The sequence below is a fragment of the Nannobrachium achirus genome (genome assembly GCF_963921795.1).
Source record: "Nannobrachium achirus genome assembly, chromosome: 13".
Taxonomy (NCBI): Eukaryota; Metazoa; Chordata; class Actinopteri; order Myctophiformes; family Myctophidae; genus Nannobrachium; species Nannobrachium achirus.
In genome coordinates, this window is record NC_137833.1 from 6,848,279 (window position 1) to 6,875,868 (window position 27,590).

General features: G+C 43.2%; 1 protein-coding gene across 3 annotated transcripts in view; it reads left to right on the forward strand.

Moving 5' to 3' along the window:
• map3k4 (mitogen-activated protein kinase kinase kinase 4) overlaps positions 1-27,590 on the forward strand; it is a 76,389-nt gene that overhangs the window by 35,253 nt on the left and 13,546 nt on the right. For 2 of the 3 annotated variants that reach the window (XM_080741008.1, XM_080741007.1), the window contains 15 exons: positions 866-1,023; positions 2,478-2,594; positions 2,690-2,789; positions 3,217-3,300; positions 5,760-6,029; positions 7,820-7,969; positions 13,128-13,289; positions 14,287-14,420; positions 16,034-16,112; positions 16,237-16,315; positions 19,429-19,522; positions 19,792-19,908; positions 23,709-23,809; positions 24,338-24,421; positions 26,671-26,862. In XM_080741008.1, the coding sequence (XP_080597134.1) occupies positions 866-1,023; positions 2,478-2,594; positions 2,690-2,789; positions 3,217-3,300; positions 5,760-6,029; positions 7,820-7,969; positions 13,128-13,289; positions 14,287-14,420; positions 16,034-16,112; positions 16,237-16,315; positions 19,429-19,522; positions 19,792-19,908; positions 23,709-23,809; positions 24,338-24,421; positions 26,671-26,862 (1,921 nt within the window). The remainder of the gene's footprint in view (positions 1-865; positions 1,024-2,477; positions 2,595-2,689; positions 2,790-3,216; positions 3,301-5,759; positions 6,030-7,819; positions 7,970-13,127; positions 13,290-14,286; positions 14,421-16,033; positions 16,113-16,236; positions 16,316-19,428; positions 19,523-19,791; positions 19,909-23,708; positions 23,810-24,337; positions 24,422-26,670; positions 26,863-27,590) is intronic. The other variant, XM_080741009.1, reaches the window with a different exon arrangement.

The following is a 27,590-nucleotide window of genomic DNA, read 5'->3' on the forward strand; positions in this document are numbered from 1 at the left end:
TAAACAAACATGGCTGCCATGTTTGAAAGATGGGGTTGGTATGGGGGTTAAACATGCAATTTCGCGATCGCGATCATGGCTAGTACACTGTTGGAGGTCCAAATTATTATTTTTTTATTATTATTTTTAAAAAGACGTCCAGAAGACGTCTGGCAGGGAGGTGTCCATAGTTAAAAAGACGTTTTTTTATAGAAAACGTCTTTTTTGGCAGGGTATGAGTTAATGCAGCCCGCAGGTTAATACCGGAATACTGATATTATAATTGTTTTCAGCTGTTAAAATTCTAAACATGACCTGCTTTAATTCCGTCAGTCTATATTAGTAGCTTAATGACTAGTATATTAGTATTAAAATGTCATTTTTTCATGTCCAATGTATTTGTATTTAAGTTCATAAAGTTAACATGATATATAACTAAATACGTTTGAAATTGAATCAAAATGTTACATTTCAGGATTCCAATTAAAACATAACAAAAAATAATTCAGTATTCAATTCAAAAGAAGCAAAAATAGCCGATCTACAAGCTCAAAACGCATGAGATCGGCTATTTTTTTTTCTTTTGTATGAGACATGACAAAGTAGGACGTAGCAATATGCAATGTGGCCCTCTGGAGTGAAGGTGGAAATATAGTGGCCCTCGCCATCATCAAAGTTGCCCACTAATGCCCACCCCTGCTTTAGGGGGTTCTAAACTGACCCATACAAGTCTGTAACTCTTGACAGTGTGCAAATTGACGGGTCCATTTGGTACACATTGTACACTGTCAGAGTTAAGGGGGAGTCGGAGACTGTGAAATGTGAAGGTTTGAGACCCACTGGTCCAGTAGGACGCTAATGAAAGGTGGTGATTGTTCCTCTCCAGGTGTATTTTGAGTACATGCACAGCTGGATCGGGATGCTGCAGCAGCTTCCCCAGGCCTCCCACAGTCTGAAGAACCTCCTGGAGGAGGAGTGGAACTTCACCAAGGTCATCACGCCGTACATCCGAGGAGGGGAGGCCCAGTCCGGGAAGCTCTTCTGGTCAGTGGCAAACACCAAGACACTCAAGTCCTGTTTTCTACGTTGTTGTACGATGGTGTAATGGGTGGAAAATAGCGTATGTGATGTTGTGAGCTTGTACAGATCAATCTCAGAAAATAATACATTTTGTAAAAGTAAATATTATCAAACTTTCATATATTCTAGATACATTGCACATTGAGTGAATTATTCCAAACCTTTATTTTAATTTTTATGGCATACAGCTCATGAATATCAAAAGTCCATATTTCAAAATATTACAATATTACATGAGATCACTCAAAACAAGGATTTATCTAGAGAAATGTCAACCTTCTGAAGTCAGAGTTGCTTGAAGTCCAGTCCAGTGAGATTGATCTTTAGATCGGCTACTTTTGAGAGATCTTTGAATTACAAAGATCTTTCAAAAGTAGCCGATCTACAAAAGTAGCCGATCTACAAGCTTTTAGAAAATGTAAACCATGTCCAATGACATTCCCAAGTATAGATACCAGGTTGGAAGTGGTAAAAGAACAAACAAAGCAAGCAATTTAAGTCGGCACAGATTATTAAAAAAATAAACTTTTTTTCACCGTACCATTCCATGGATGTATTACTACTACACTACGCACTAGTGTTGTTGTTTTCTAAGGTTAGAGGTGAGCTCATTTTTGTTCACTTGACATCCTGTGTTTGCAGTCTATGCACAAGGTTTTACAACAAATGCATTAATCACCTAAACATGACACACATGATCACATCATATATTTTATGGGACCTTCCCTACATTTATTTTTCATAGCAACTGTTAAGACCATTCAATTCAATTCAATTTTATTAAAGTGTCAAATCATAACAAGTTATCTCAAGACACTTTACAAAGGCTAAAGAGCCATGAGAGAGGGAGAGGCAAGGGGAAGACAGACAAGGGGCACACGCACACACATACACAGGTCCTGCATGCGTATGTACAAGAACGAACGAAGCAACGAACGAACGCACACACACACACAGGCACTGCATGCGCATGCGTGTGTAGGGGGAGGGGAAGGGGAGGGGAAGGGGGGAGGTAAGGGTAGGGGGGGTGGGGGGGGGAGAGAGAGAACCCGAGCAGAACCTGTACCCGTGAGGTACCCCCTCGAGAGAACCCGAGCGGATACCTCACAGGTCTGAGGCCCCCACCCTGAGCAAGCAATTTGCAATTTGCGACAATGGTAACCGTTCTGGACTACTTTCTTGCCAAACTTTTTCTTGTAGTGGAATTGTGGCATATGTATATAATGTAAGCCCACTTGGGCAGGGGAGATATTACTCTTCAAGTTCAACAGTAGAAATACTGGCTCTGGTTTGAATCGCGCGTAGGATCGAAATCTTATGTATTGCAGCTTTTTAAGGCATTTATTCTTGTTCATGCCATCCGTTACATGCGTTTACTTTAAACGTATTAATGACTAATCTCCCGACCCCAACAACAGTGACATTGCTGGGATGCTCCTCAAATCCACGGGAGACTTCCTCGACGCGGGCCTGCAGAAGAGCGGCGATGAATTCTGGGAAAGTGCAGATGACAGCACAGCGTCAGATGAGATAAGGTAACGCCGATAGATTTTTACTGCTAAAGCCAGTGATTCATTTCTCTGTTCTGGGGAAGATTTGTTCTTTTAAATATTTCATCCTTCTTTTATAGGCGGTCGGTTATCGAGACGAGTCGCTCGCTCAAGGAGCTTTTCCACGAAGCTAGAGAGCGAGCGTCCAAGGCCCTGGGCTTCGCAAAGATGCTTCGCAAGGTGAGAAACATTTTACATGACGATTAATTGTCACTCAAATAATTGCGATTAACGATTTAATTGTGTTTTTTGTCGTTGATGATTACATTTTCAAGTAGCACATGGCAGATATGACACATAACCTAAATATACAAATAAATGACTGACATAAATGACTGACAAATAAATAACTTTATACTTATAAAAGAATGCGTCGCAATCGCGACACATTGTGAGCTTGTAGATCTGCTATTTCCAAAAAAGAAATCAAATGGTTGAAAATATATGAACATTTTTCAACATGGAAACGATTATGACAAAATTATTGCGATTATGTCAAATAATTGCAATTAGAAGATTATCATGTAATAATTGTGACGTGCCTATCTACAAGCTCAAAGCGCGCTGCCTTTGTGCTCTAACAGCATCTTTCCTTCGTGGCCCACAGGACTTGGAGATCGCAGCAGATTTCAACATCACCAGTGGAGTTCCCAGTCTGCTGGAGGCACTGAAGGAGAGGAGCTACGTCAAGGTGAGGAAACCATTCCCTGTCCGTCTTGTGCCATTTTATGTTCCTCATAATCCTTCCTCCCTACACCTTTCCAGGGCTTGACATTAAAGGACAACTCCGCCCTAAATCACTTCTAGGCTAATTTTCCTACTTATATTGATCCAAAAAGACTGTCCATGGGGTCTATTAGGCAGAAATGCTCCTGTTGTCCAGTTTCTCCTGCAGAACCCAGCAGCTTTCATAGCATAGAGTGGAGCCTATATCACTTTTACACTATTTGTTGTGGTCAAAAGTGTTTTTATTTTTCATGAATGTGGTACTAGTTGTCATTACAAACACATCCATGTCATCGTTGTCCCACACAAGCCATCACACTCTGCTAAACAGAGGTTATGCTTTTATGTGTTTTGCCAAGTCCCGGAAAAGATGCCCTGTGATTGGCCAGTGCAGTCACTTTGATAGGCACTTGTGCCGAATGATCACCCCAAAACATTATTTATGAGATTGTGGTGGCGGCTTGTGTGGGACAACCAAGGCATGGATGTGTTTGTAATGACAACTAGTACCACATTAATGAAAATAAAATCACTTTTGAACACAACAAATAGTGTAAAAGTGATATAGGCTTATAGGCTCCACTCTATGCTATGACAGATGCTGCGTTCTGAAGGGGGAACTGGACAACAATGGCATTTCTGCCTAATAGACCCCATGGACAGTCTTTTTGGATCAATATAAGTAGGAAAATGGGCCTAGGAGTGATTTAGGGAGGAGTTGTCCTTTAACCTCTTGAGGCACTTTTCCTTTGGATAAATACATTTCCCATTCACAAAAAATCTAGGGCTGGGATGCGATTAACATTTTTAATCTAATTAATTACAGGCGCTGTGATTAATTAATCGCAATGGACCAATCCCCAATCACATACACACCCATTGTAACTGTTACAATGGGTGTGTATGTGATTGGGGATTGGTCCATTAATCACATTTTAATCGCACATCGATATTTGACCTGAGAAGCATTTTTTTTCAAGTAAAACACATTTTGTTGTACGAGTGAATCAACGAGTGAGTTTTTTAAATCTAAATTTCGCTGGGCCAAGCAAAGTGCTCTGATCGGCTTCTTCTCCCTTTGAGTTTGTTGTCTCTTCTGGGTTGGTGGATCGCTATGATCGGTATGCCCGAAACTGAAGGTTATGTGGTGCAAAAACTAAGTGCGATTAAAATGCGTTAATTTTTTTAATCGCGTTAATTTTCTGTAATTAATTAATCGCAATTAATCAGTTAAAGTCCCAGCCTTAAAAAAAACACTTAAAAATTAGCCCCCCTCCACTCCATAGCATTATTAACAGTCCATAGTCTGCATACAGCACAACGCTGATAGGAGCATCACAGAAAAAGTGAAACCAAAAGCCACTTGTCCAATGGACAAGAACATTTTAACTTGTCCATAAAGATGTATTAGTTGTCCAGGACAACTGGATGTCATGTCCTGTTTACCATGCCTCATAATCCCTCCCTACAGTTTTACCTCGCCTCTATCTTATCTGTGCTTGTAATCATTCCCTGCTGCTGCCCATGTGGGATTCTTTCCCCAGCTTTTTAAACCTGCAATCCAAACGCCTTTTGTTTTTGTGTGTGAATAAAATGTAATTTACTCCAATTTGTATGGTTAGGGTATGGGTCTAGGGTCAGTGTATGCTAGTACAAGTACAACATATAACTTAATTCTGGTGAAGGCCAGCAGGCAGAAAACCTCAATAAATAAAAAGAACTTCATATTGAGACGGAATGTGCAGCACTAACACAGCTATGTGGTGGTTGTAGGACACCTAGTGGTTGATGTGGTATTGCATACAGCTCGAAATGCATACTGGCTTTCTATATTGGCTCAGCGCTAGTCATTTTGGGGCATGCCATTTCAGAACCTCTGCCCCACATTTCAGATGGGATTATTGGTTTAGATTTTTTTTTGATATTTCTGGACAGACTCCAACAGTTTTTGTCCATAAATCACACAAATCTGTAGACGGTATCTCTACAGTCATGTGGTCAACATGGATCTGTCCCATTTTCTATATTCCACCCTGATTTTCCACCCAAAGTTTGCAGGATATGTCCATTTTGAACGGACATATCCTGTTCAAATCATGAACGCAGCGTAAATTCTTACATTCCCACTATGCCAGCCCTTTTCACATTGGCCTGTTATAGCGCCCCCCCCCCCCCCCCCCCCGTCCGGTGCTCCAGGTTCAGATCCTGGTTGTTAACACTGCTGTGGCTTCCCCCCCCCCGTCCGGTGCTCCAGGTTCAGATCCTGGTTGTTAACACTGCTGTGGCTTCCCCCCCCGTCCGGTGCTCCAGGTTCAGATCCTGGTTGTTAACACTGCTGTGGCTTCCCCCCCCCGTCTGGTGCTCCAGGTTCAGATCCTGGTTGTTAACACTGCTGTTGCTTCCCCCCCCTGTCCGGTGCTCCAGGTTCAGATCCTGGGTCTGGAGGAGCTGGAGGTCTTCGTGCCGTGCGGCCTGATGGACCAGCGGCCGCTCATCCTGCAGCTCCTCAACGCGGCGGCGGGGAAGGACTGCTCCAAGGACCCCGACGACATGGAGCAGGACGAGGCCTACCTGCTGATGAGCAAGCACGGAGCCGGGGACCCCCACACCCTGGCTGAGTGGGCCCAGTGGGACGGAGACCTCATCAAGCTGGTCCCCCAGATGGAGACCGTGGACACACTCAGAGCCATGAAGGTGTGTGGGTGGGTGTGTGTGTGTGGGGGAGGAATTTCCTTTTAGGGCTGGGAACTAGAGATGCACGATCACGAAATTATGGCCGATGTCCGATAACTCAAACTTTTACATTTCAAGATCCCCCCTTAAAGGACAACTCCTCCCTAAATCACTTCTAGGCTCATTTTCCTACTTATATTGATCCAAAAAGACTGTCCATGGGGTCTATTAGGCAGAAATGCCCCTGTTGTCCAGTTTCCCCTGCAGAACCCAGCAGCTCTCATAGCATAGAGAGGAGCCTATAAGCCTATCGCTTTTACACTATTTGTTGTGGTCAAAAGTGATTTTATTTTTCATGAATGTGGTACTAGTTGTCATTATAAACACATCCATGTCATCGTTGTCCCACACAAGCCCTCACACTCTGCTAAACAGATGTTATTCTCTTATGTGTTTTGCAAAGTCCCGGAAAAGATGCCCTGTGATTGGCCAGTACAGTCATTTTGATTGGCACCTGTGCCGAATTCTCACGCCAAAACATTATTTATGAGATTGTGGTGGCTTGTGTTGGACAACCAAGGCACGGATGTGTTTGTAATGACAACTAGTAACACTTTCATGAAAAAGAAAATCACTTTTGACCAGAACAAATAGTGTAAAAGCATAGGCTTATAAGCTCCACTCTATGCTATGACAGCTGCTGGGTTCTGCTGGGGAAACTGAACAACAGGGACATTTCTACCTAATAGACCCCATGGACAGTCTTTTGAGATCAATATAAGTAGGAAAATGAGCCTAGAAGTGATTTAGGGAGGAGTTGTCAACTCTGACTGACAGTGTACCAATCCTCATAAAACACTGATTGAATCTTCAGCCTTCATCATCACAAAGGGCTTTTTCAGCCTCACATTCAAATTTGAATATTATAAAAAAAAAAAAAAGGTTAAAACCGATCAATTATTTTGATATCGGTTCGATACATGGTAATGCATTTTTATGGCCGATTTTGCCGATACCGATATGAGTGATTAAATCGTGCATCCCTACTGGGAACCATTGATTATTATTAGTCAACTTAGTTTTTAAATAATTGAGAAACGTGTTTGATTACCTTTTTATATTATACAATTGTATATCAATGAATCAATATAATAAATCAAATAGTCTGAATAACAATGTATCTTAGAGGAATTCGCCCCTATTTTTGAAAACAGGCTCTGGGTCACAATTACATGAACCCTAGGATTTTTTTTTTTAATTCTATAATTTTTATCCCACGATTTTGCAACCCATTTTCACCCAGTGCCAATTGCCTATGTAATCCTGGGCTCTGCTCTCCCTCTGCCACGCCTGGGGAGACAACGGACTGACCTCATGCTTCCTTCTATGCATGAGGAGTCCAAGTTGTTTCTTTTCACCTGACAGGGGGGATTTCCCCGGGATGGACGTAGTGCATGAAAGGAACACGTTATTCCAAACAGTTCCTTTCCCCTCCATCAAGCGCCCCGGCTGGCCAGGGGGAGGCATTATTGAGACCAGGATTACTGCATGTTTTTGTGAGGGTATCAACCCTAGGAGACACGGGGAGAACATGCAAACTCCACACAGAAAGGCCCTATCGCCGACCCCACCTAGGGTGTGGGCGCTGATGATGCGGAGGGAGAAACACACCCCCAGCACCCACAGCGTCCCCCCTGCAGGAATCGAACCCAGGACCTTCTAGCTGTGAGGCGAAGCGCTAACCACTGCACCACCGTGCCCCCTTGAACCCTAGGATTGAAGAGATAAGTGATTATGTTCTCATCCTGCAGGTGGAGAACATGCTGCTGATCGTCATGCAGTCAGCTCACCTGGTGGCTCAGAGGAAGGCCTTCCAGCAGTCCATGGAGGACCTTCTGACTCTGAGCAGAGAGCAGACCTCCAGCCAGCCGCTCATCGCCAGCGCCCTGGAGCAGCTCAAGGTATGAATGTTAGAGAGCAGACCTCCAGCCAGCCGCTCATCGCCAGCGCACTGGAGCAGCTCAAGGTATGAATGTTAGAGAGGCAGGGGCTGACATTTCTAAAAGGGCCTTTTGGTGGAAATATAGAAAATAGCTGACCTCCAAGATCATACATGGGCAACTGGCGGCCCGGGGGCCACATGCGGCCCCCACCTTCACTTAATGCGGCCCGCAGGTTAACACCGGAATACTGATATATTACTGATTTCAGCTGTTACAATTCCAAACATGACCTGCTTTAATTCCGTCAGTCTATACTAGTAACTTAATGACTAGTGTAGTAGTATTAACATGTTTTTTTTTTTTTTATGTCCAATGTATTTGTATTTAGATTCATACATTTAACATGAGTATATAATTAAATGCCTTTGAAATTAATTCAAAATGTTACATTTTAGGATTCCAATTCAAAAGTAACAAAAAAATATTCGGGATTCCAATTCAACAGAAGCAAAAATAGCCGCTGCGATGTGTTTTGAGCTTGTAGATCTGCTATTTTTGCTTCTTTTGTATAAGATACTAGAATGGCAAAGTAGGACGTAGCAATATGCAATGTGACCCTCTTGAGTGAAGGTGGAAATATAGTGGCCCTCGCCATCATCAAAGTTGCCCACCCCTGTGACCAAGATAGATACCTTTATTATCCCACGGGGGAAATTCAGTTGCCCAGAGGCAGCACAGCAGTTAAGGTTACAAGTTACAGAGAAGTAAGAAAAAGAGTACTGTGGTGTACAGTCCAAAGAGCAAGCACAAAAAAAGATAAATAAACAAAGTGTTGAAAGCTATTGCAAAAAAAAAAGAAGAAAAATATATACATAAAGTGACCACGAAACATTCAACGCTCATAAGTGACACGTCACACACACAAAAAAGCTATACTCAAAGCATAACTTAACAAACGGTGCCAAACAACGCGCTTGGAGGTCTGCTATTTTCGGTGCTTAATACCACAAACTAAGCATAATCAAGTCAATACTGGAGATGTGGCGTATGACATGGATTTCTACACAGAGAGGGCAATTCTTTCAACATAAGATGCTGCATTCAAGTTCAGGAGAGTTTGGACAAGGCAATTCTCTTGAATGCTGCCTTCAGGTATGGCACGGAAAGAGGGGGCATTTGCATTTCTTTGACCATAGTAAAAACTGCATTCATGGTCTGGAGAGAGGGCACTTTTCAAGCCCCCTTTGATGTCTGTGTGTGTGTGCACGTGCCTGGCTCATAATGCTCGCGTACACCATGTCAAGATGGAGATGCTCCAGTGACAGTGAACCATGCTACTTCAGTTAGCATCACAGTCAGTAGCGTCATTCTAACGTGCATCATACCGCCCGTGGCTTAGTGACAAGAGAGACGACCAGTTCTCCCCCCCCAGCCCCCCCTCCTAGTGTTACGTGCCCAAGTGTCACCGAGCAAGACACTTGATCCTAACAAATTGACATCCAAAATACACTGACGATTGTGCAGTCAAATAATGAAACTATATGGATTCTATGAACAGGTTGTGGGGGTCCCTGCTTCATCTCTCTCTCTCTCAACTAAGGGGTCCTTGGCCTGAAAACGTTGAAGACCCCTGATCTATACGATCTCTCTGAAAAAGCTTACCCAAGTGTCAGTCGTCATTTCTAAACCAACCTATCACCATGGCTTTTCTCCGGGGATTTTTTTCTTTTTTGCCCACAAACTTTATTAGTAGCGTGTTGTTTTTGGTGGACGCTACGTCACTACTGGGGTCTAAAAATGATGATAGGGTTAAGCTATGTAGCGTCAATACATAACTCGTTGCTGCCCATCATTGAAATCTACTACCAGCTCTAAGATGGGCCATTTTAATGACCACCACTATGCTGAAACAAAAAAGTGCCAATCGGCTTCCAAGACAATTTCATGCTTTTGTGTGTGTGTGTGTGTGTGTGTGTGTGTGTGTGCGTGCGTTCGCGCGTGTTGGTGGTCGGCTGTGTGTGCTTGCTTAGACATGGTCTGCACGTGTGTGGTGTGGGCTGTCATTTTGTTCTTATCTGTTGGTAGTCATGGTTGCCAGTTCCCACCTGATGTCATGTGGGAGTCCAGACTTATCCAGACCATAATGAATAACTGCTAGCTTGCATAACGTCTTCAGGCTAGGACTTAAATCTAAGATGGACAGGTCATTAGACATTGTATCGCGTGCTGTGTATCCTCCATAGATGATGATACGATCTCCCACCATGCAACAGCCCATCCCATACATCCTACAGGGGTATTTCCCCTTGGGCTCAACCTGCTTCCAGGAAAATGTCTCTGGACTGAATTTCCACAGATCATTGAATGTCTGGTCCCCGTTCCATCCACCAAATATGTACAGCTCTCCATTGTAGGCAAAGGCTGTATGACTTGAACGTTTTTCTGGGAGAAGCTGTGCAGAAGGGGTCTTCAGCCAGCAGTTGGTCTCTGTGTCAAACACAGTGGTGTTGTTAAAGTTCCACTGGCCCCAACTGCCCCCAAATATAAACATCTTTGTCCCTATGATGGTGGCTGAGTGACACCTTGAAGCAGGAGATGTAGTTCCTCTGGTGTTGATTAAAGACCAGACCATTATGCTGGTGTCCAACTTGTACATGTCATTATATACAGTCAGCTTGTTGTATCCTCCAAACACATACATGACCTTCACCAGGCCAAAGGCTGAGTGGTGCCTCCTTGCTCCTGGAATCGTCCCAGAAATATTGGGTTTGAACCAGCTGTGGGTGTTGACATCAAAGGCATAAAGCACATTGCAGCAGTTAGGATACCCTTCCCAGATGTAGACAGTCTCTTCTACCAGCACAGCTGTGCCTGTGTGGCCCCAGTGCCCGGAGGGAACCTCAGTGGGACTTTGACCTCTTCCATTTGTCACTGGGGGCAGCTTCCTCCAACGCAAAGACACTGTGTTGAAGATGTGTACTTCAATCTGATCCCTGTAGTTCAGGTTGTCGTTGGATCCTCCAAATGAGTACAGTTTGTGTCCGACTACCACAGCAGCAGGGTAGATAGTCTTAGGTCCTCCTTTCAGATCTATTGTCCAGTGAAACATTTCACACAGCAGCACCAACTCTACAGGATTTGTTGTTAAAGGACAGTTTAATTAGTTGGAATAGTTGTTGAATGACATTTGGTTTATTGTACATTTACCTTTAAGACAAGTACATTGGTTGTGATGACAAGGTTGTGACGTCATTGCGTGATGACATTTAGATCATCTATGCTACAGGCATAGACGGCCCCTCTCATGGTCCTTATATACTGTATGTCTCAATATTATGACATCACCCTTTACGTTCATATCGGGTCGTACTTATTGATTGGATTGATGACGTCATCAGGGGTCACTCTGTGTCTTTCCAAGGGTTTTCCCATTGGACGACATCACTCGGTGATGAAGTTGGTTGGAAAAATGTTCACCAATATATGACCAATTTATACATGAATTGAGCCTTCGTGAGCCGCACTGAGCCTACATGAGCCGTTTCTATCAATCAATTTGAGGGCTTGGCGGACATTTTTGAGCTGGGCATAAAGCAGATTTGGATTCAGCACACTTTAATACCCCTAGAAAACAGGTATGCCATAAATTAACACAATTTGCCTTCAGGACTTTAAATAAGCACTTTTTCTGAAATCCTGCCTAGTCTAATCTTAAAAACATGAATACAATATATAGATAACTAGCTCAGTGGAAGCAGATCAGAACCTTTTGTTTAGGATGTGGACTTGTTCACCAGTTCTAATGAACCCAGCTTAGTCATGTCATACCTGTGCACAATCAGTTCAATTCAACAAAGCCCGGAGACGGATTTCATATGCCCAACATCACATCTTAACTGCAATTAGGCTTGCTGTGCGTAAGAGCTTAATTGGATTCAAATAACGAAAGTAAGGTGATTACATGACTTCTCCTTTTTATTCAAACTGAAACCAGGAAAGCATCCGTGTCATTTGAATTTTTTCCGTTGGCTATTCAAAAATAGCAGATATACTGTACAAGTTTGTAGATCTGTTATGTGTTGCAGTGAGTGCTGCATATAATGTACAGTTTCCATCCTCTTCACGCTGGGTGGAAGATATCGTGTTTCGCGTGTCTATTGTTCCGTTGAATCCGCTCCTCTCCACCCGTCCTTGATGCTTTAATCTGAACATCTTAACGGCAGTCCTGGATTCATAGAGAAGGGAGGGTGTTGTGACTGTCGTCACTTGTTGAAAATGGCAGATTCTTCAAGATAACAACGCAGCTATTATCGGCCAGTGACACCATAGTGCCACGCAGTATAAGTCATCTCTAACCATTATTTTATACTTTAGCCATCCTAAAATAGCAAATATACAAGCGCACAGCGCGGCACCGAGTGCCGTGCTATAAGCTTGTACTGTAGATCTGCTATTTTTGAAGAATTGTGATTTTTCTTCTTTTTTTTTTTACTCTAACTTTGCTTCTGGGGGTCCCTGGAACAACATATTTTGAGATGGTGCTCCACGGCCAAATACATGTAATTCTAGGGGTCCTTGACATGAAAAGGTTTGAGAACCACTGATTTAAAAGAAGGAGACTTCAGAGACTCGCACAAATTTTCAAGATTTAAAAAAAATAGCAGATCTACAAGCTCACATCGCGGCACCGAGTGCCGCGCTGTGAGCTTGTATATCTGCTATTTTTCAATAGTTAAAGCATAAAATAATGGCTAAAGTGATAATGCGTAATAAGACGTTCCCGGTCTTAACACATGGGCTGCTCAGGTTTATAACATTTCTAGCTGTTGCTGCTGCCGCCGTTCACTCACGCTTTATTTTGAAGAGCCTTGGAAGCTTTGTGCGTGTGCACGTGGGTGTCCAGAGTAGAATGGAAATCAATGTAACCAGCCTCCGCCATTTTCTCCCTCTCTCTCTCTCTCTCTGCTACGGGGTGACGTATGGACTCGGGTCATTCAGAGGGCAGGCAGCAGCACGTACAGTTAACCCTTCGTTGTCTCGTCTCTCGACGAGACAACTCCTTTTGGCATGGTGACACCTAGTGGCCTTAACTCGTCACTGAACGAGTTTGGCTCCTTGGGTGTTAATGAGTTAAGTCATTCAGTGTTTCCGTCACCTGTCTCCTCCCCCCCCACAGAACGAGGCGCTGCAGCTGTGCATGAAGATCAACACGGCCATCGACCGGGTGGAGAACATCTTCAAGGAGGAGTTTGAGGTGGAGGTGGAAGAGTCGGAGTCCGCTACGCTGCAGCAGTACTACAGAGAGGCCATGATCCAGGGGTACAACTTCGCCTTCGAGGTGAGAACCACGCTCAACGATGGGAGGCCAAAAGCTGTATATTGGATGACTGATTGAAGAAAGCAATTCAGCATCAAAACGATTAAACGAAAAAAATCATGCGTTAATTGTATCTGGTGCATAGACCGTAAAATATATGGACAGTGCGAAGCCATTGGTTTCTATGAAGTGCAACTGAAGTATTTTGGGTCCTTGGCATGGGTGTCGCCATCAAAGATTGAAATGCGACCAGAGGAGGCTATTGGCTGCCAACGGTCACGTGCAACCGCAGAGATACATGGGAGAATGTGGTCGGAGCCTCCCGAAATACAGCACACGAAGAACAACACAGTCGGCTGGTATCAGTTTAGTTGGCCACGCCCCCCACAACTTTATCGTCAATTTTAACATAAATGGGACCTTATTTTCACAAAACGCATATCGTGATTGAAAGGCAATTTTTAACTAGCGATAGGAACCATAAAGTATTTATGAAAATGTTTATTAAGGTTAGAAAACGAAAGGGGAAAATGAATGGGGTCCAATGGAGAACAATTCTTTTTGCGATCGGCCGGGGGGGGCGCCAATCATAGGAAGTTTTAGTTCCGTATTGGACTCATTTTAAATCGGCGGAACTATGCCCCTGATTTGGTGGCCTGTAGAATCCAACAAATCACAGATTATGGCGTCCACTTCCATATCCAAGAATAGCCAAACGTATTTCCTTTCACAACACCTGTGAGAGAACTTTGGCGGTCCGGGTACTCACTCCCCATCTCTCTCCCCATATCCTATCAGTCTACTGTCCTGTCAATAAAGACATAAAAGCCCCCATAAAAAGGCACATTCATAAATATAAAATATACAAAATATTGTTTAATTGTGGAATGAAGTTGTTTTGCATAAAGCCTTGCGATATTATGTTGGCACAGCAAGGAGTACTGTACAACATAATAATAAAAAAGGTAATGAGGGAACAGGCCTGATAACTTAATTTTATTTATATATTTGTGTCCAGTACCATAAGGAGGTGGTGCGCCTGATGTCGGGGGAGTTCCGGCAGAGGATCGGGGAGCGCTACATCGCCTTCGCCCGTAAATGGATGACCTACGTCCTGACCAAGTGTGAGAGTGGGCGGGGCACCAGACCCAGGTAAGACCACAGCTCACAGGAGACCACCATAGTCATGTCTGCCCAAAGTGTGATATGTAGTAGTAGGCAACGAAACACTGTTAAGTTTGATATGTAGTAGTAGGCAACGAAACACCGTTTCATAAGACTGGTACAAAGTAAGACTGTACATACGGAACTTAAAGGAGTAGTTCACCACTTTTCAACCTGTCTTCATATAATAGGTCCTCACTAATGTTCTTGATAAAATATCTAAAACATTTTCTACTCAGTCCAAGTCTCCTAGGAGAGCTGTGGGAAGTTCAGAATCCATCGTCTTGTGACATCATCATTTTCCAAAAGAAAAATCAATATTTTTGGAAAAAGAAAATAGATTTTTATTATCGCGAGAACAATGGCTTCCACTTTAAAATTGCAACTTTTCAGGAATAGAAAGCCTGCAGTTTCTATAAGCTGGATTGGCAATCGATGATGTCACAAGACGATGGGTTTCTGACCTGCCCACAGCCCTCCTCTGAGAAAAAAAAAAAATAAGCTATTTTTGAGTGAGGACCAATTATATGAACGTAGGTTGAAAAGTGGTGGAGTACCCCTTTAAGTGTCCCATTTGCTTCCTAAATATCAATATTTTAGCTGGAGTCCCTGCATTGTGAACCAGTGGTCTAGTAACCTCGCCTACCAGGCTTTCTGGGGGAAAGCCTGGTGTTCGTTCACAACAGGCCGTTTGGTTTCCACCTAAAGCGCAAAAACCACTAGAAGAAGCGGCGGCGCTTTGATTTGGTTCCCTCCGTTTGTTTCCCCAATCCCTATTAAAATGCTCGAGTAGCCTAGTGTAGTCTTGCCAGTAGCTACGAGTTGGACTAAAAGATGCATATACCAAAAGATTTTTTCAAAAGCAAAACTACTCCGCATCAAGGAGTTTATTAGGTAGGCCTTAAAAGTATGTCCTTGAGCGCAGGGGAATTATTTTGGGTTAAAACGGTTTCCGGTGGGTAGTTCCGGCAAATTTTCCTTTGAGTACTACAACATGACGTGTTGTGGTTTCCGCTCCAGACCGGTTACCAGGGCCGGATCTACAATATGGGCACTTTGGGCACGTGCCCATGGGCCCTTGGCATCAGGGGGCCCTCAAATTCTTTTTAAAAAAAATGTTGAAAAGAAAAGAAAGAAAACCCCCAGCCATTTAGTTGTTATCTAATCCAAATGAAATGAATTAAATTATGCCCCTAAGACCCCCAATTTGGTGGTCACAAATGGTATTTTGTCATTTTTTGGGGGGATGGATATGGCTTGTTTTGACCATATAGTAGTACTATAATAGTACATTGTTATTTATTTTGATTGTCAGTGGCCACACTGCCACTGTTTCTTACCTCAGACAGTTATTGTCTTAAGTGTGTTCACTGGCTGCTGATATCGTTAAGCTACTTTTTAAAATATTGAAAGTGGTTAGTCTGGAGCCCTGTAGCGCGTACGCAGAGGGGGGCCCTTGGAGCTTCAGTGCCCAGGGGCCCTCAGAGGTGGTAATCCTGGCCTGCCGGTTACAAGCCCGAAAAGTGAAGTGATCCCAGACTAGTGGTCAAGGGATTGTCATAATGAGATGTGTGCCACTGCTAACGTCTCTTCATCTACAGGTGGGCGACTCAGGGTTTTGATTTCCTTCAAGCCATCGAACCTGGATTCATATCGGCATTGCCTGAGGATGACTTTCTGGTAAAAATAAAATTGTCCCGCTTCTTGATTTCCATACAACCTACAAAATGCAACAGTTCACCCTCGGAATGTCACAGATGTGGATCACATCAATTAATGGCGAACCTTGTTTTTCTCTCTGCAGAATTTGCAAGCACTGATGAATGAGTGTATTGGACATGTGATCGGCAAGCCTCACAGTCCAGTCACCGGTCTGTACATAGGTAAGACATGTACATAGGTCTGTACATAGGTAAGACATGCTTTCTCCATGACGACTGTTTGTTATGCACAGAATACAAAACACTGATGCTGGCCTTCAAGGCAGCCAAAGGTTTGGCACTTCCTTACCTCCAAAGCCTGATCAACCCCTACAACCCCACCCGTTCACTCAGATCAGCCAACACAGATAGATAGATAGATAGATAGATAGATAGTAGGGATGTTAATCGACGCATTATTGGCGAATCGACGCGTCGCGGCCGAAAATCGACGCGTCGATCGACTTTTTTCACTTTTTTTTTTCGCAAAGCAGCAGCTGAGAGGAGAGCACAACGGCGCATTACTAACACAACGTATGCAGCTGCACCCATCAGAACTTGCATCAAAGCCCTAATAATAGGTATAATAAATAATTGCTCTTCCTTGCGTTAGCAGAGTCTAGACTAGAAGCGGAGTGATAACGTCCATGGAACGTAGTGGGGGCGCTCAGGCTGGCGCACCCCAGGCTAGTGTATCAAATGTGGAGCAGTCTCTGCCTCGCTTGTGGAGCAGTGTCTGACTCGCTCTCTCCCCGACCGAGTCAACGGGTGTGTCGCATTAACGTGTATTTTGCGATCATCGCACACGACGGCGACGCTGCCATTAACAAGCAAGCTTTCGTGTCAAGCATGCATGCAGAGGCAGGACAGTCAGGCAAGTCAGCGCGCACTGCTATGACGCGCACATCAGCCCGGTCCCACAGTGTTTCTCAACCAGTAGTCCGCGGACCTGACTAGCGCCGCATGCATGCGAATGCACAACACATGCAGGCGTGCACTCGTCTCCGACACAGACAGACACATACACACTCACACACACACACACAGTCACACACACGCACACACACGGTCCTCTCACATGGAAAACATTAACGTTTTTGAACGATTAAAACCTTTTTTGGGGGAAAAACTTTTGAAAAATAAAAAAATATATATATTTTTCGATTTTTCGACTCGTACTTTTTGAGTCGCGGTGAGTGTGAGTCGATCGACGCGTCGATTTCCGATTTTTTTTCACATCCCTAATAGATAGATAGATACCTTTATTATCCCAAGGGGAAAATTCAGTTGTCCAGTAGAAGCACAGCAGTATACAGTTATTTACAACGTTACAGAGACGTAAGAAAAGATAGATAAGAGGGAAAAAAACAAAAACAAAGACAAGAGCAGTACAGTACCAATAAAGAGAAGGTGCATCAATAGAGGGGGCGAATAATATATAAGTATATATACATAAAGTGTCTTGCAAAAGAGACCATAGCAGTCAATGCTAGTTAGTGCAAACAAGTATCTCACTGTCATTGTTAAATAAAGCAAAAATACTCAGAAATAGGGATGTCCCGATACCACTTTTTTGCTGACCGAGTACAAGTACGAGTACTTCATTTTGAGTACTCGCCGATACCGAGTACCGATACGAGTACAATTAATAATACAAAATGTCTTTAAATTACGTTTTTTTGTTTTTTTTTTTAATCAGATGTTCCTCACTTTCTGGCTGCCCTCCATTAAATTCCATTGCTTTCCCAGAACATGGCACAACTGCCACACATTTCACTTTTTTTCAGGTTTAGCCCATGGAAATTCCTGTACTGTGCATGATCTTCTAGATCTGCTATGCTCAAACATTTTGTATTTTTACTTTTGATACTTTAAGAGAGAGAGAGAGAGAAAGGCGAAGTGGAAGAACACACAGGGTACTCGGGTGCTTTGTGAGCAGTATCGGACGAGTACCGATACCGCAAAATAGGCCGGTATTGGGGCGAGTACCGATACCACGAGTACCGATACCGCATCCCTACTCAGAAACTACCAACACAACCTAATAGTGCAATGTCAAAAATCAGTGCGAAAAAAGAAGAAACTAGGAAGCGTGTCACCGCAAGACGCACATGAGCACTCTTCCTGGAAGGTCCTTAGAGGTCAAAGTCAATACAGCAATAGTTCAGAACCCTCGCTAAAAACCCCAGGACAAAAATCCACTTTGCCCCACAATTTGCCCTCCTGGCCCCCAAACTGTGGAATAAACTCCCTGTCTCACAACAGACTCACTCCCTAGCTTCCGCTGTGGCCTGAAGACTCACTTCTTCAGACTTTACCTATGCCCTTAGCACTTGCTGTAGCACTCGCCTACCCTCAATGACCATACATGGAAGATAGCATTTTTAGGTTTTATATAACGTTTTTTACTGATTAGGTACCTACGTTATTTTATCTAGATTTCTTGTAAATTGTAATCTTTTTCTTTTTTTAAAGATTTGTTTTTGGGCTTTTTGCCTTTATTGGATAGGACAGTAGACTGACAGGAAATGGGGGAGAGACAGGGAGTGACATGCGGCAAAGGTCGCCCGGATTGGGAATCGAACCGGCAACGCCGACAGGCATTGATGCCGAAATGGCAATGCCTATATGGTATGCGCCTGGTCCACTAGGCCACCAGGCGCCCCTGTAAATTGTAATCTATCTATAAATGCGAGAAGTCTCTGCGTGTCTGTTATCCGCGTATCTCGAGAACCGTTCGTCCCACTGGCGGATGCAGACAGACAGATACAGATATCTCCATATATAATGATATATATATGAGCATAAATGGACACAGGCAAACAGATGGTCAATACGGGTCCTACAGAGATCTCCATATATGGGCATAAAATGGACACTTAGAGACAGATATCTCCATATATGGGCATAAATGGACACGGGCAAACAGATGGTCAAAACGGGTCCTACAGAGATCTCCATATATGGGCAATAAAATGAACGTAGACAGACAGATATCTCCATATATGGGCATAAATGGACACATGCAAACAGATGGTCAAAACGGATCCTATGACAACAGGTATAATCGGGTTTGCATTAAAGGGCGGGGCATTCATTCCCTATTTACATTGTTCCCGAGTTTTCGGGCGGCCGAGCTTCTAGTTTAGTAAATTAGGTAAGCACGTGTAAAGGTAGCGCTCCACTGCACCGACACACAAACGTGTTGAGTTTTAGAATGCATTTTCCCTTCTCTTCCGTCTAAGATGTCGAGGTGACTCACTCATTGATTGGTTCATTCATTCATTCTCTTTCAGCCCCCAGGAACAGTCCTCGGCCTGTCAAGGTCCCCCGCTGCCATAGTGACCCCCCAAACCCCAATCTATTTATCCCCAACGCTGAAGGCTTCAGGTAGGGACCACGATGCTTCTGTGTGCACAACGTCTTTCCTTGCATGGCTTTTATCGCCTCCACTTCTAATTAACTGTTATCTATGGGCTGGTGAGCTTGTGTGTTTTAATCTGAATTCATAACATTTCTTTATCTTGCTCTGTGTCTGTATGAGTGTGATTCTGTGTCTTTAATTTGTTTTTAATTGTAAGTACACACACACACAACGTGCCGACCCTCGTCTCCCCAAGGCAGAGTTCCTCCAGTGTGTTTGTTTTCATTCACCACAGCTCTCGAAGTCTCCCCTGTGACCTTCGGACTCAGCTGTTCCCCAACGGCCCCCGGCCCGTCCCTCAGGGCCCGGGGGAACCCGGCCACACCAAAGTACCCGGCGGCAATGATGTCAGGTTAGCTTTGCCCCCGCCCCCCCCCCCGAGTCCCCTGGCTGTCAGCACAGCGCCCCCCAGCTGCACAGAGCAAAAGCTGCCCCTCGGTCACTCAATCAGAAGTTACAGGAAAAGCTGTTTCCCTGCCCCTCTCACATTTCTGCTTGAGAGTAGCCTGGGATCGCTTCCAATTTCGGGCTTTTGATCCGGTCGGGAGTGGATGGCGTCTTGCGTCATTTTGTAGTGAAAACGGACTACACTTGGGCTGGAAACACCAAACCGGAAACAGTTTTAACCCAGCTAAGGGCATGCGTAGCCTGGTGATGCGAGGTTAGCGCATGCGCAAGTAGTTGTTGTTTTGGGTTAAAACTGTTTCCGGTTTGGTGTTTCCTGCCAAAGTGTTTGACTACAAAAATGTCGTAGGATGCCATCCGGTCTAGACTGGATCAAACAACCTGTTTAGTAAACGAAGAGAGGTCAATCTAGAAACGGGTTGACCACAAACCCTAGTCTCGTGTGGTCAGACTGTTTCCTCCCACAATTTTCAAATGCTTCCGTCATGCAGTCTGGAGCAACGGAAGCTCTGATCATGAGCAAGCGATAAAGCGGATTTGAAGCCTCTTCCCCGCTTCGTTTAGAGTATCCTAATATGAATACAAATCATCTAAGCGTATTTAGCTTGCTGCTTTGCAGAAACTGAAAAAAAAAAGAAATGCCAGCTTCCTCTCTCGGAGGTGTAGTTCCAGACTCTGTATTGCATTCGGAGATTGTGGAATAGTTGTCTGGCTACGCGAGAGTACCCAGACAACTCCATATTGCGGCCAAATTCTTTCAAAAATCGTTATATTTTTTAAATGGAGAATAATAACAGATCTACAACTCACAACGCGTCACGTTATGAGCTCATATATTGGCTATTTTCCCTATTTCGTCTTACAATGAATGAAGTATACAGTATAGGCCTGAAGTGGGTACGTTGATTTGGGCAGATTTGATATGTATAATCCCCATAGAAATAAGGCCAGTATTGCTATTTATCGCTTTAACTTTAACCCATTTAGGCCTGAACACATTATGACGCAATATTTTATGCTTTAAATATAAGAAAATAGCAGATATACAAGCTCACAGCGCGGCACCGAGTGCTGCGCTGCGAGCTTGTAGATCTGCTATTTTTGAAAAATTGTGAAAATTTGAATTTTGACCCGATTCTATAAGTGTCTTTTGAATCCTTCTAAGATTTTTGTTTCTATGTCAGCAATCTGGCCACGCCAGCCATCGTCAAAGAAAAGGTCCTTTTCACTTAACTGGAGCTCAGTTAGTCTGTTCTTGAGAGACTACTATGTCAGTGGTGCTCAAACCTTTTCATGTGAAGGACCCCCAAAATGATATTTATTTGGCCACGGACCCCCATTTCAAAATATCTAGTTCCAGGGACCACCCAGAAGCAAAATTTGAGTTACAAACGTTCGCTTTGAAAATACTCATATATTCAAAGATTTGCACAAATTTTCACTACTTTTTCAAAAATAGCAGATCTACAAGCTCGCAGCGCGGCACTCGGTGCCGCGCTGTGAGCTTGTATATCTGCTATTTTTCACTGGTTAAAGCATTCAATAATTCTAGGCCTAAATGGGTTAAGTGGGCTTGATTCAAGTATATCCTTCAGAGTCAAAGACAGAATCTGACTGATAAACTCTACCTGATTGAAAGAGTGATCTATGTATGCTATCCTCCCAGTCTAATCAGTTCTGCTTTCATGCTAATGATTCACTGCTATCAGGTCTTGGCTGGACATGTCTGTGCTTTCTAAAAGTCTAACTTCTGTCCGTCAGCTGTGTTTGAACTTTAAGACGAATGACGCATGCCTATAGGCTCTCTGCACAGCAGCTATGTTGGAAAGACATTGGGTCTCTCTCTTACATCCTTCACAGGTCGTGCCATTTATTATAATTAAGGCTCAAAGACCTGGAACGTGCCCAAGTCGTGTTTGATTTAAACCATTATTTTGTGCTTTAACTATTGAAAAATAGCAGATGTACAAGCTCACAGCCTAACCCTAACCCGAGTGCTGCACTGCGAGCTTGTAGATCTGCTATTTTTGAAAAATCGTGAAATTGTGTGTCTTTGAATATCTCTGACCGATCTTTGACCCGACTTCTAAATCCTTCCTCTAAATCAGTGGTTCTCAAACTTTTTCACATCAAGCCCCAAAATTACATTTATTTGGCCGCAGACCCCCATCTCAAAATATGTTGTTCCAGGGACCCCCCCAGAAGCTGAGATTTGAGTTACAAAAGTTTGTGTTGAAAAATATATATTGAAAAGTTTGCACACGACGGTTAAGGCTCCGTTACATTTATTTAGTGTAGCACAGTGGTTCTCATACGTTTTAGTTTCAATGATCCCCATAACTCTGAGAGGGTACAAATGGAACCAAATGGACTCTTTTGGGTCCATTTGGTTTGGAGTTAGGCTCCCGTAAGGGGCCATTTGTCCACGATACCAACACCCTGACTATGTTTAAAGACATATTTTTGGGTGGTTTTCTGCCTTTATTTCTAGTTGATAGTGGTTGAAAATGGATAGGACATGCAGATGCAGTAGACATGCATGTCGGGAATGAGACTCGAACCCGCGATGCACTGTCTGGTCTACTTTAGAGCCTAGGTGCCCGGAACGCTAAGCCACGGTCCAGGCCACCCTGTCTCCGTTTGACCAGAATGGAACAGAGCCATATTAGTATAAAACAGGGGTCTTCAATGTTTTCAGGCCAAGGACCCCTTAGCTGACAGGGAGATGAAGCAGGGACCCCCTCTACATATTGTATAAAATTGTGTTCAGATTTATTTCATCGATAGATTCATAGACGTGTTCTGTTTGACAAGTACTGTCATCAGTCTATCTATGTTGGATTTGTGTGGTTAAATGTTTTTTCAGACATCTAACCACTTAAATCCTTAGTCAATTTGACCTTTCACTCCAAAACTATTTGCCAAAAATAGCTGATCTACAAGCTCTCAACACCTCACAGCGTGAGGCGTTGAGAGCTTGTAGATCGGCTATTTTTGGCTAAAGTTCTCCTCAGAATAGTGATGCGAGGGTTTAAGTTGTTCATTTAAAAGAATTGTCCTATTACACTAAGATTTGGAGGACCCCCTGTAGTAACTCTGAGGACCCCCTAGGGGTCCCGGACGCCCTGTTGAAGACCCTTGGTATAAAAGACCTGTGAAGTACTGTAAGCAAGAGGCCCACTTTCTTTCCAACATGGCTGCTGTGCATAAAGTCAATGAGTTGTTGCTTCTCCATGGAAGGGGACTTTGGAGAATGAACTCGATTCTATTTGAATTATAATCGATTTGGTTAGGTGTGGTTTTGCTGTGACATATCTTGAACCCTAATTGTGGATTTTAAGTTGCCAACTCACAGCTAGTGCATCAGCAACTTGGCTTCTGTCTCTCCGACATTTTCAAGCACATCCCAAGAGCTAGTCACAGATTATATTACATGCTTGTTATAAATATCTCAACGTAACACACATAGATTAGTTTTCTGTAGATAGAAGTATTTGTTTTTAATCTAATACATGTATTTCATATTCAAGCATTGACAAATTACTATGAAACTATGAAAATGATCTTGCCTCCAAGCTGAGCATTAAAGCATCCAATTCTATACTGGACCTTTTTAATTCTAGAATTCAATTCAATCAGGAGGTGTACCAACGTACAGTATTACCATCTTATTACGGTAGGGATTTATAATAATATTCTAATGCTGAAGAGCATGGTGTTAACTGCAATACCGCTGTTGTCCTGCAGGGGCTCCAGCTATCACGAGAACGACCGGCTGTCGTCGGTTGCGGCGGAGCTGCAGTTCAAGTCCCTGAGTCGCCACTCCAGTCCCACCGAGGACAGAGAAGGTTGGTTCCATGTGTGACAGTTCATTAAACTAATCCATTTATCGTTTTCTAAACTATCCATTTGTCTTTCGGGTTGAAACCTCCCAAGTCCAAAGCTGTTCCTTTTCAGCGTTCAAATAAAAAAATGACAGTAGCAGATCGACAAGCTCAAAATGCGTTCGTTCGTGTCACGTTAGATGATGATACACGAAAGAAGAAGGAGCTTGTAGATCTGCTACTTTAGCTGCTTTTGTGTGATGCTGTCGTATGATCAAGTAGGGTGTTAAATTTACGTAAACACAAAAAGTTATAATACGGAGATAACTGGTTTCTGCTCGACAGCAACTGGCAATTTATAAAAAAAAGTAACCGATAATCAACCGATAATCATCGCGCTGCGAGGCTTTATTAGCTTGTAGATCGGCTATTTTCGGCAAGGAGGTTTGGTGAAGGTTAGAATAATGGACTCAGAAGATAATGTACTACTATCATTACTCTGCTAGCCTCGTGGTGACCTTGCCGTGGTGGTGTCTTGTCTTGTCTTCTCAGAACCATCCTATCCTAAAGCTGCAGACCCCAGCAGTGCTGCCCGCCGGAGCTGGGAGCTCCGGACCTTCATCAGCCAATCAAAGGGTAGGAATGTGGGCCGTGGATGGGGATCCGCCAACACATACATGCGGTTGTGCTCAAAATTATTCATCCCTAGGGCTGTCACGATAGGACATTTTACATGACGATTAATTGTCACTCAAATAATTGGCGATTAACGATTTAATTGTGTTTTTGTCGTTAATAATTACATTTCTGTTTGGCTTTTAGGCTTTGAAGTGGCCGGTAGATATGACACATAACCTAAATATACAAATACATTACTGACATATTTGACAACTTACTACTTAAAAAATAACTTTGATAGTGGAAATAGCCGATCTACAAGCTCACAACGCGTCGCGATGTGACGCGTTGTGAGCTTGTAGATCTGCTATTTCCACTATTTCTGACATTTTTCAACATTCACAATTATGACGATTATGACAAAATAATTGCGATAATGTCAAATAATCACGATTAGACGATTATGTAATAATTGTGACAGCCCTATTCAACCCCCCTCTGCAAATCTGGGTTATTGGCTACATTCACAAACTGACAACTGAATGAAATAAATACATCATACAAGAACAATGTAAATGGCTCAACAAAAGTAACTTTGGTGTGTTTTCTTTTTCCAAATTCAATGCTAAATGACACTTTCAACACCACTTTCACTTTCAATTATTCAACTCTTAAAGTTATACTATGTAACTTTTTTAATAAAATAAATCTTAAAATTGTCCTAATTATTAAATCGCTAAAGTTTTAGAACACCCACTCTGTTAATTTCAGCTCCCAAAGCCTTTTCTTTATATGTGTTCTACTGAGCCCTGGTGGCCGTGACCGGGGCTGTTTTTCCTGGCAAAATTATGTCATATGCATCATTCTGTACACGTGTCTCCCTACCGGCCAATCACAGCCCAGATCATACACTGCCGAGCCCTTCAGGAAGTACACTGCAGTGTTTACACTGGTCTAGGAGTCTAGCATGTAGCTCCCCAACCGCTGCTCGTAGAGGGACACGGAAGACCTCTACGGATGTGTCTCGGAGAGGCGAGGCGGACGCGGTGGTCTGAAGGCTCGGTCCGCGGCAAAAAACGGCCGAAAAAAGCAGACGCGACCGCGGTTTGCTCTACCGCTACTGACCACTAGTTGAGCAACTTACACAGTATAGCTTTAATTAGACCTGAAAACATCTGTTTTAACTGCAATCGACTAATCAAGGGCTTAAATAGTTGCATCAGATGTGCAATCTGGCCTGACTAGAAGTTTGTTGACTGTGATTAGAGCAGTTAGAAACATGGCTAAGTTTAAGGAATGGTCAGAAAAGTTCACGGAAGAGATTATTGCTTTTAGTCAGGGAATTTTAATAAAACCCTGGGAATAAATTCCTTACCAAACAATTTCTTCACCAATGTGTGTGTAAAGGTGTCTAGTAACATATCTAACAAAGATTGAAATTCAACATCCCTAGCAAAATATTTGACAGCTAGGGTAATTCTGGGTATCATTCACTTGCTATACACTGTACTAAAGGGAAAAAATCACTCTCTAAAATATGCTTTAAGTAGCATGTTAGGGGTCTAACTAGGTGTTTTTAATTATTCTGAATCCATTGCAAGCATTTGTTTTGCACGAAAAACATTCATTGGGCCAAAATCAGACGCAAAAAAACTATGGTTTAGTGATTAGTCATCACTTTTCACAAGGTGTATGGGGTCCATTTTTGGCCCAAGGAATGTTTTTCGTGCAAAACAAATGCTTGCAATGGATTCAGAATAATTAAAAACACCTAGTTAGACGCCTCAAATCCCACTTAAAGCATATTTTTGGGAGTGATTTTTTCCCTTATAGTACAGTGTATAGTAAGTGAATGAGACCCAGAATTACCCTAGCTGTCAAACATTTTGCTAGGGATGTTGAATTTCAATCTTTGTTAGATATGTTACTAGACACCTTTACGAACACATTGGTGAAGAAATTGTTTGGTAAGGAATTTATTCCCAGATTTGACAGATATTCTGCTAGTTTTCCCTGACTATTTGTACAAAAAAGGAAAAGGATATAAAACAATTGCAAAGACCCTGAATGTTTCAAAAAGTACAGTTTTGAGAATAGTTCACAAGTTCTAAGTCAAAGGAACAGTGGCTACACTAATTCACTAATTCAGAGGGGGTTGAATAATTTCGACCACAACTGTATCAATGTGTGGGTCCTTGACATGGAAAAGTTTCAGAACCACTGATCTATAGAACCTCCGTCTCCTCTCCTCTCTCTCCTCTCCTCAGACACGGCGGCGCGCCAGAGCCCCATGGAGGCGGTGCGGCGCTCCATCCGCACCTTCGAGGAGAAGCGCTACGCCGTCATGAAGCAGAGGAACATCATCGGGCAGGTCTGCCACACGCCCAAGTCCTACGACAACGTGATGCACGTGGGCCTGCGCAAGGTCACCTTCAAGTGGCAGAGGGGCAACAAGATAGGTAAGGTCACCTTCAAGTGGCAGAGGGGCAACAAGATAAAGGGCCAGCATAGCTCAGGGGTAGAGAAACCGCTATTAGAGCAAGAAGGGTTCCCTGAGTTAATTTTCGAAGAGTCCCTGAGCAAGACTCTGAACCCCTAATTGCTCCCGGTGAGCAGGTTGGTGCCTTGCATGGTTTCCTCTGCCATCGGTGTATGAATGTGTGTGTGAATGGGTGAATGTAATGCACAATCTCTGTAAAGCGCCTTGGATAAAAGCGCTATATAAATGCACCATTTAAGATAGGTAAGGTCACCTTCAAGTGGCAGAGGGGCAACAAGAAAACCCTCCAAATAATACAATCTTTTTCTTGAGCTTGAGCTTGTACAGTAGATCTGTTTTTTTTTTAAAGTCGTGATTTTTTTGGGCAAATCTTTGAATATATCTTTTGAAAATCGAACATTTGGAACTCAAATATTTGCTTCCGGGAGGGTCCCTGGAACAACATATTTTGAGATGGGGGTCCGCGGCCAAATGCATGTAATTTTGGTGGTCCTTTTGGGTTTGAGAACCACTGATTTTAGAAGAAGGATTTAGAAGACATTTGTAGAATCTGATCAGGTAAAAAAAAAAATCAAAAACTTGCACAAATGTTCACGATTTGAAAAAAATAGCAGATCTAAAAGCTTGCAGCTGCGCTGTGAGTTAACTATGAAAAACTCCACCGGCTGTCCGTCACATCACGTCACA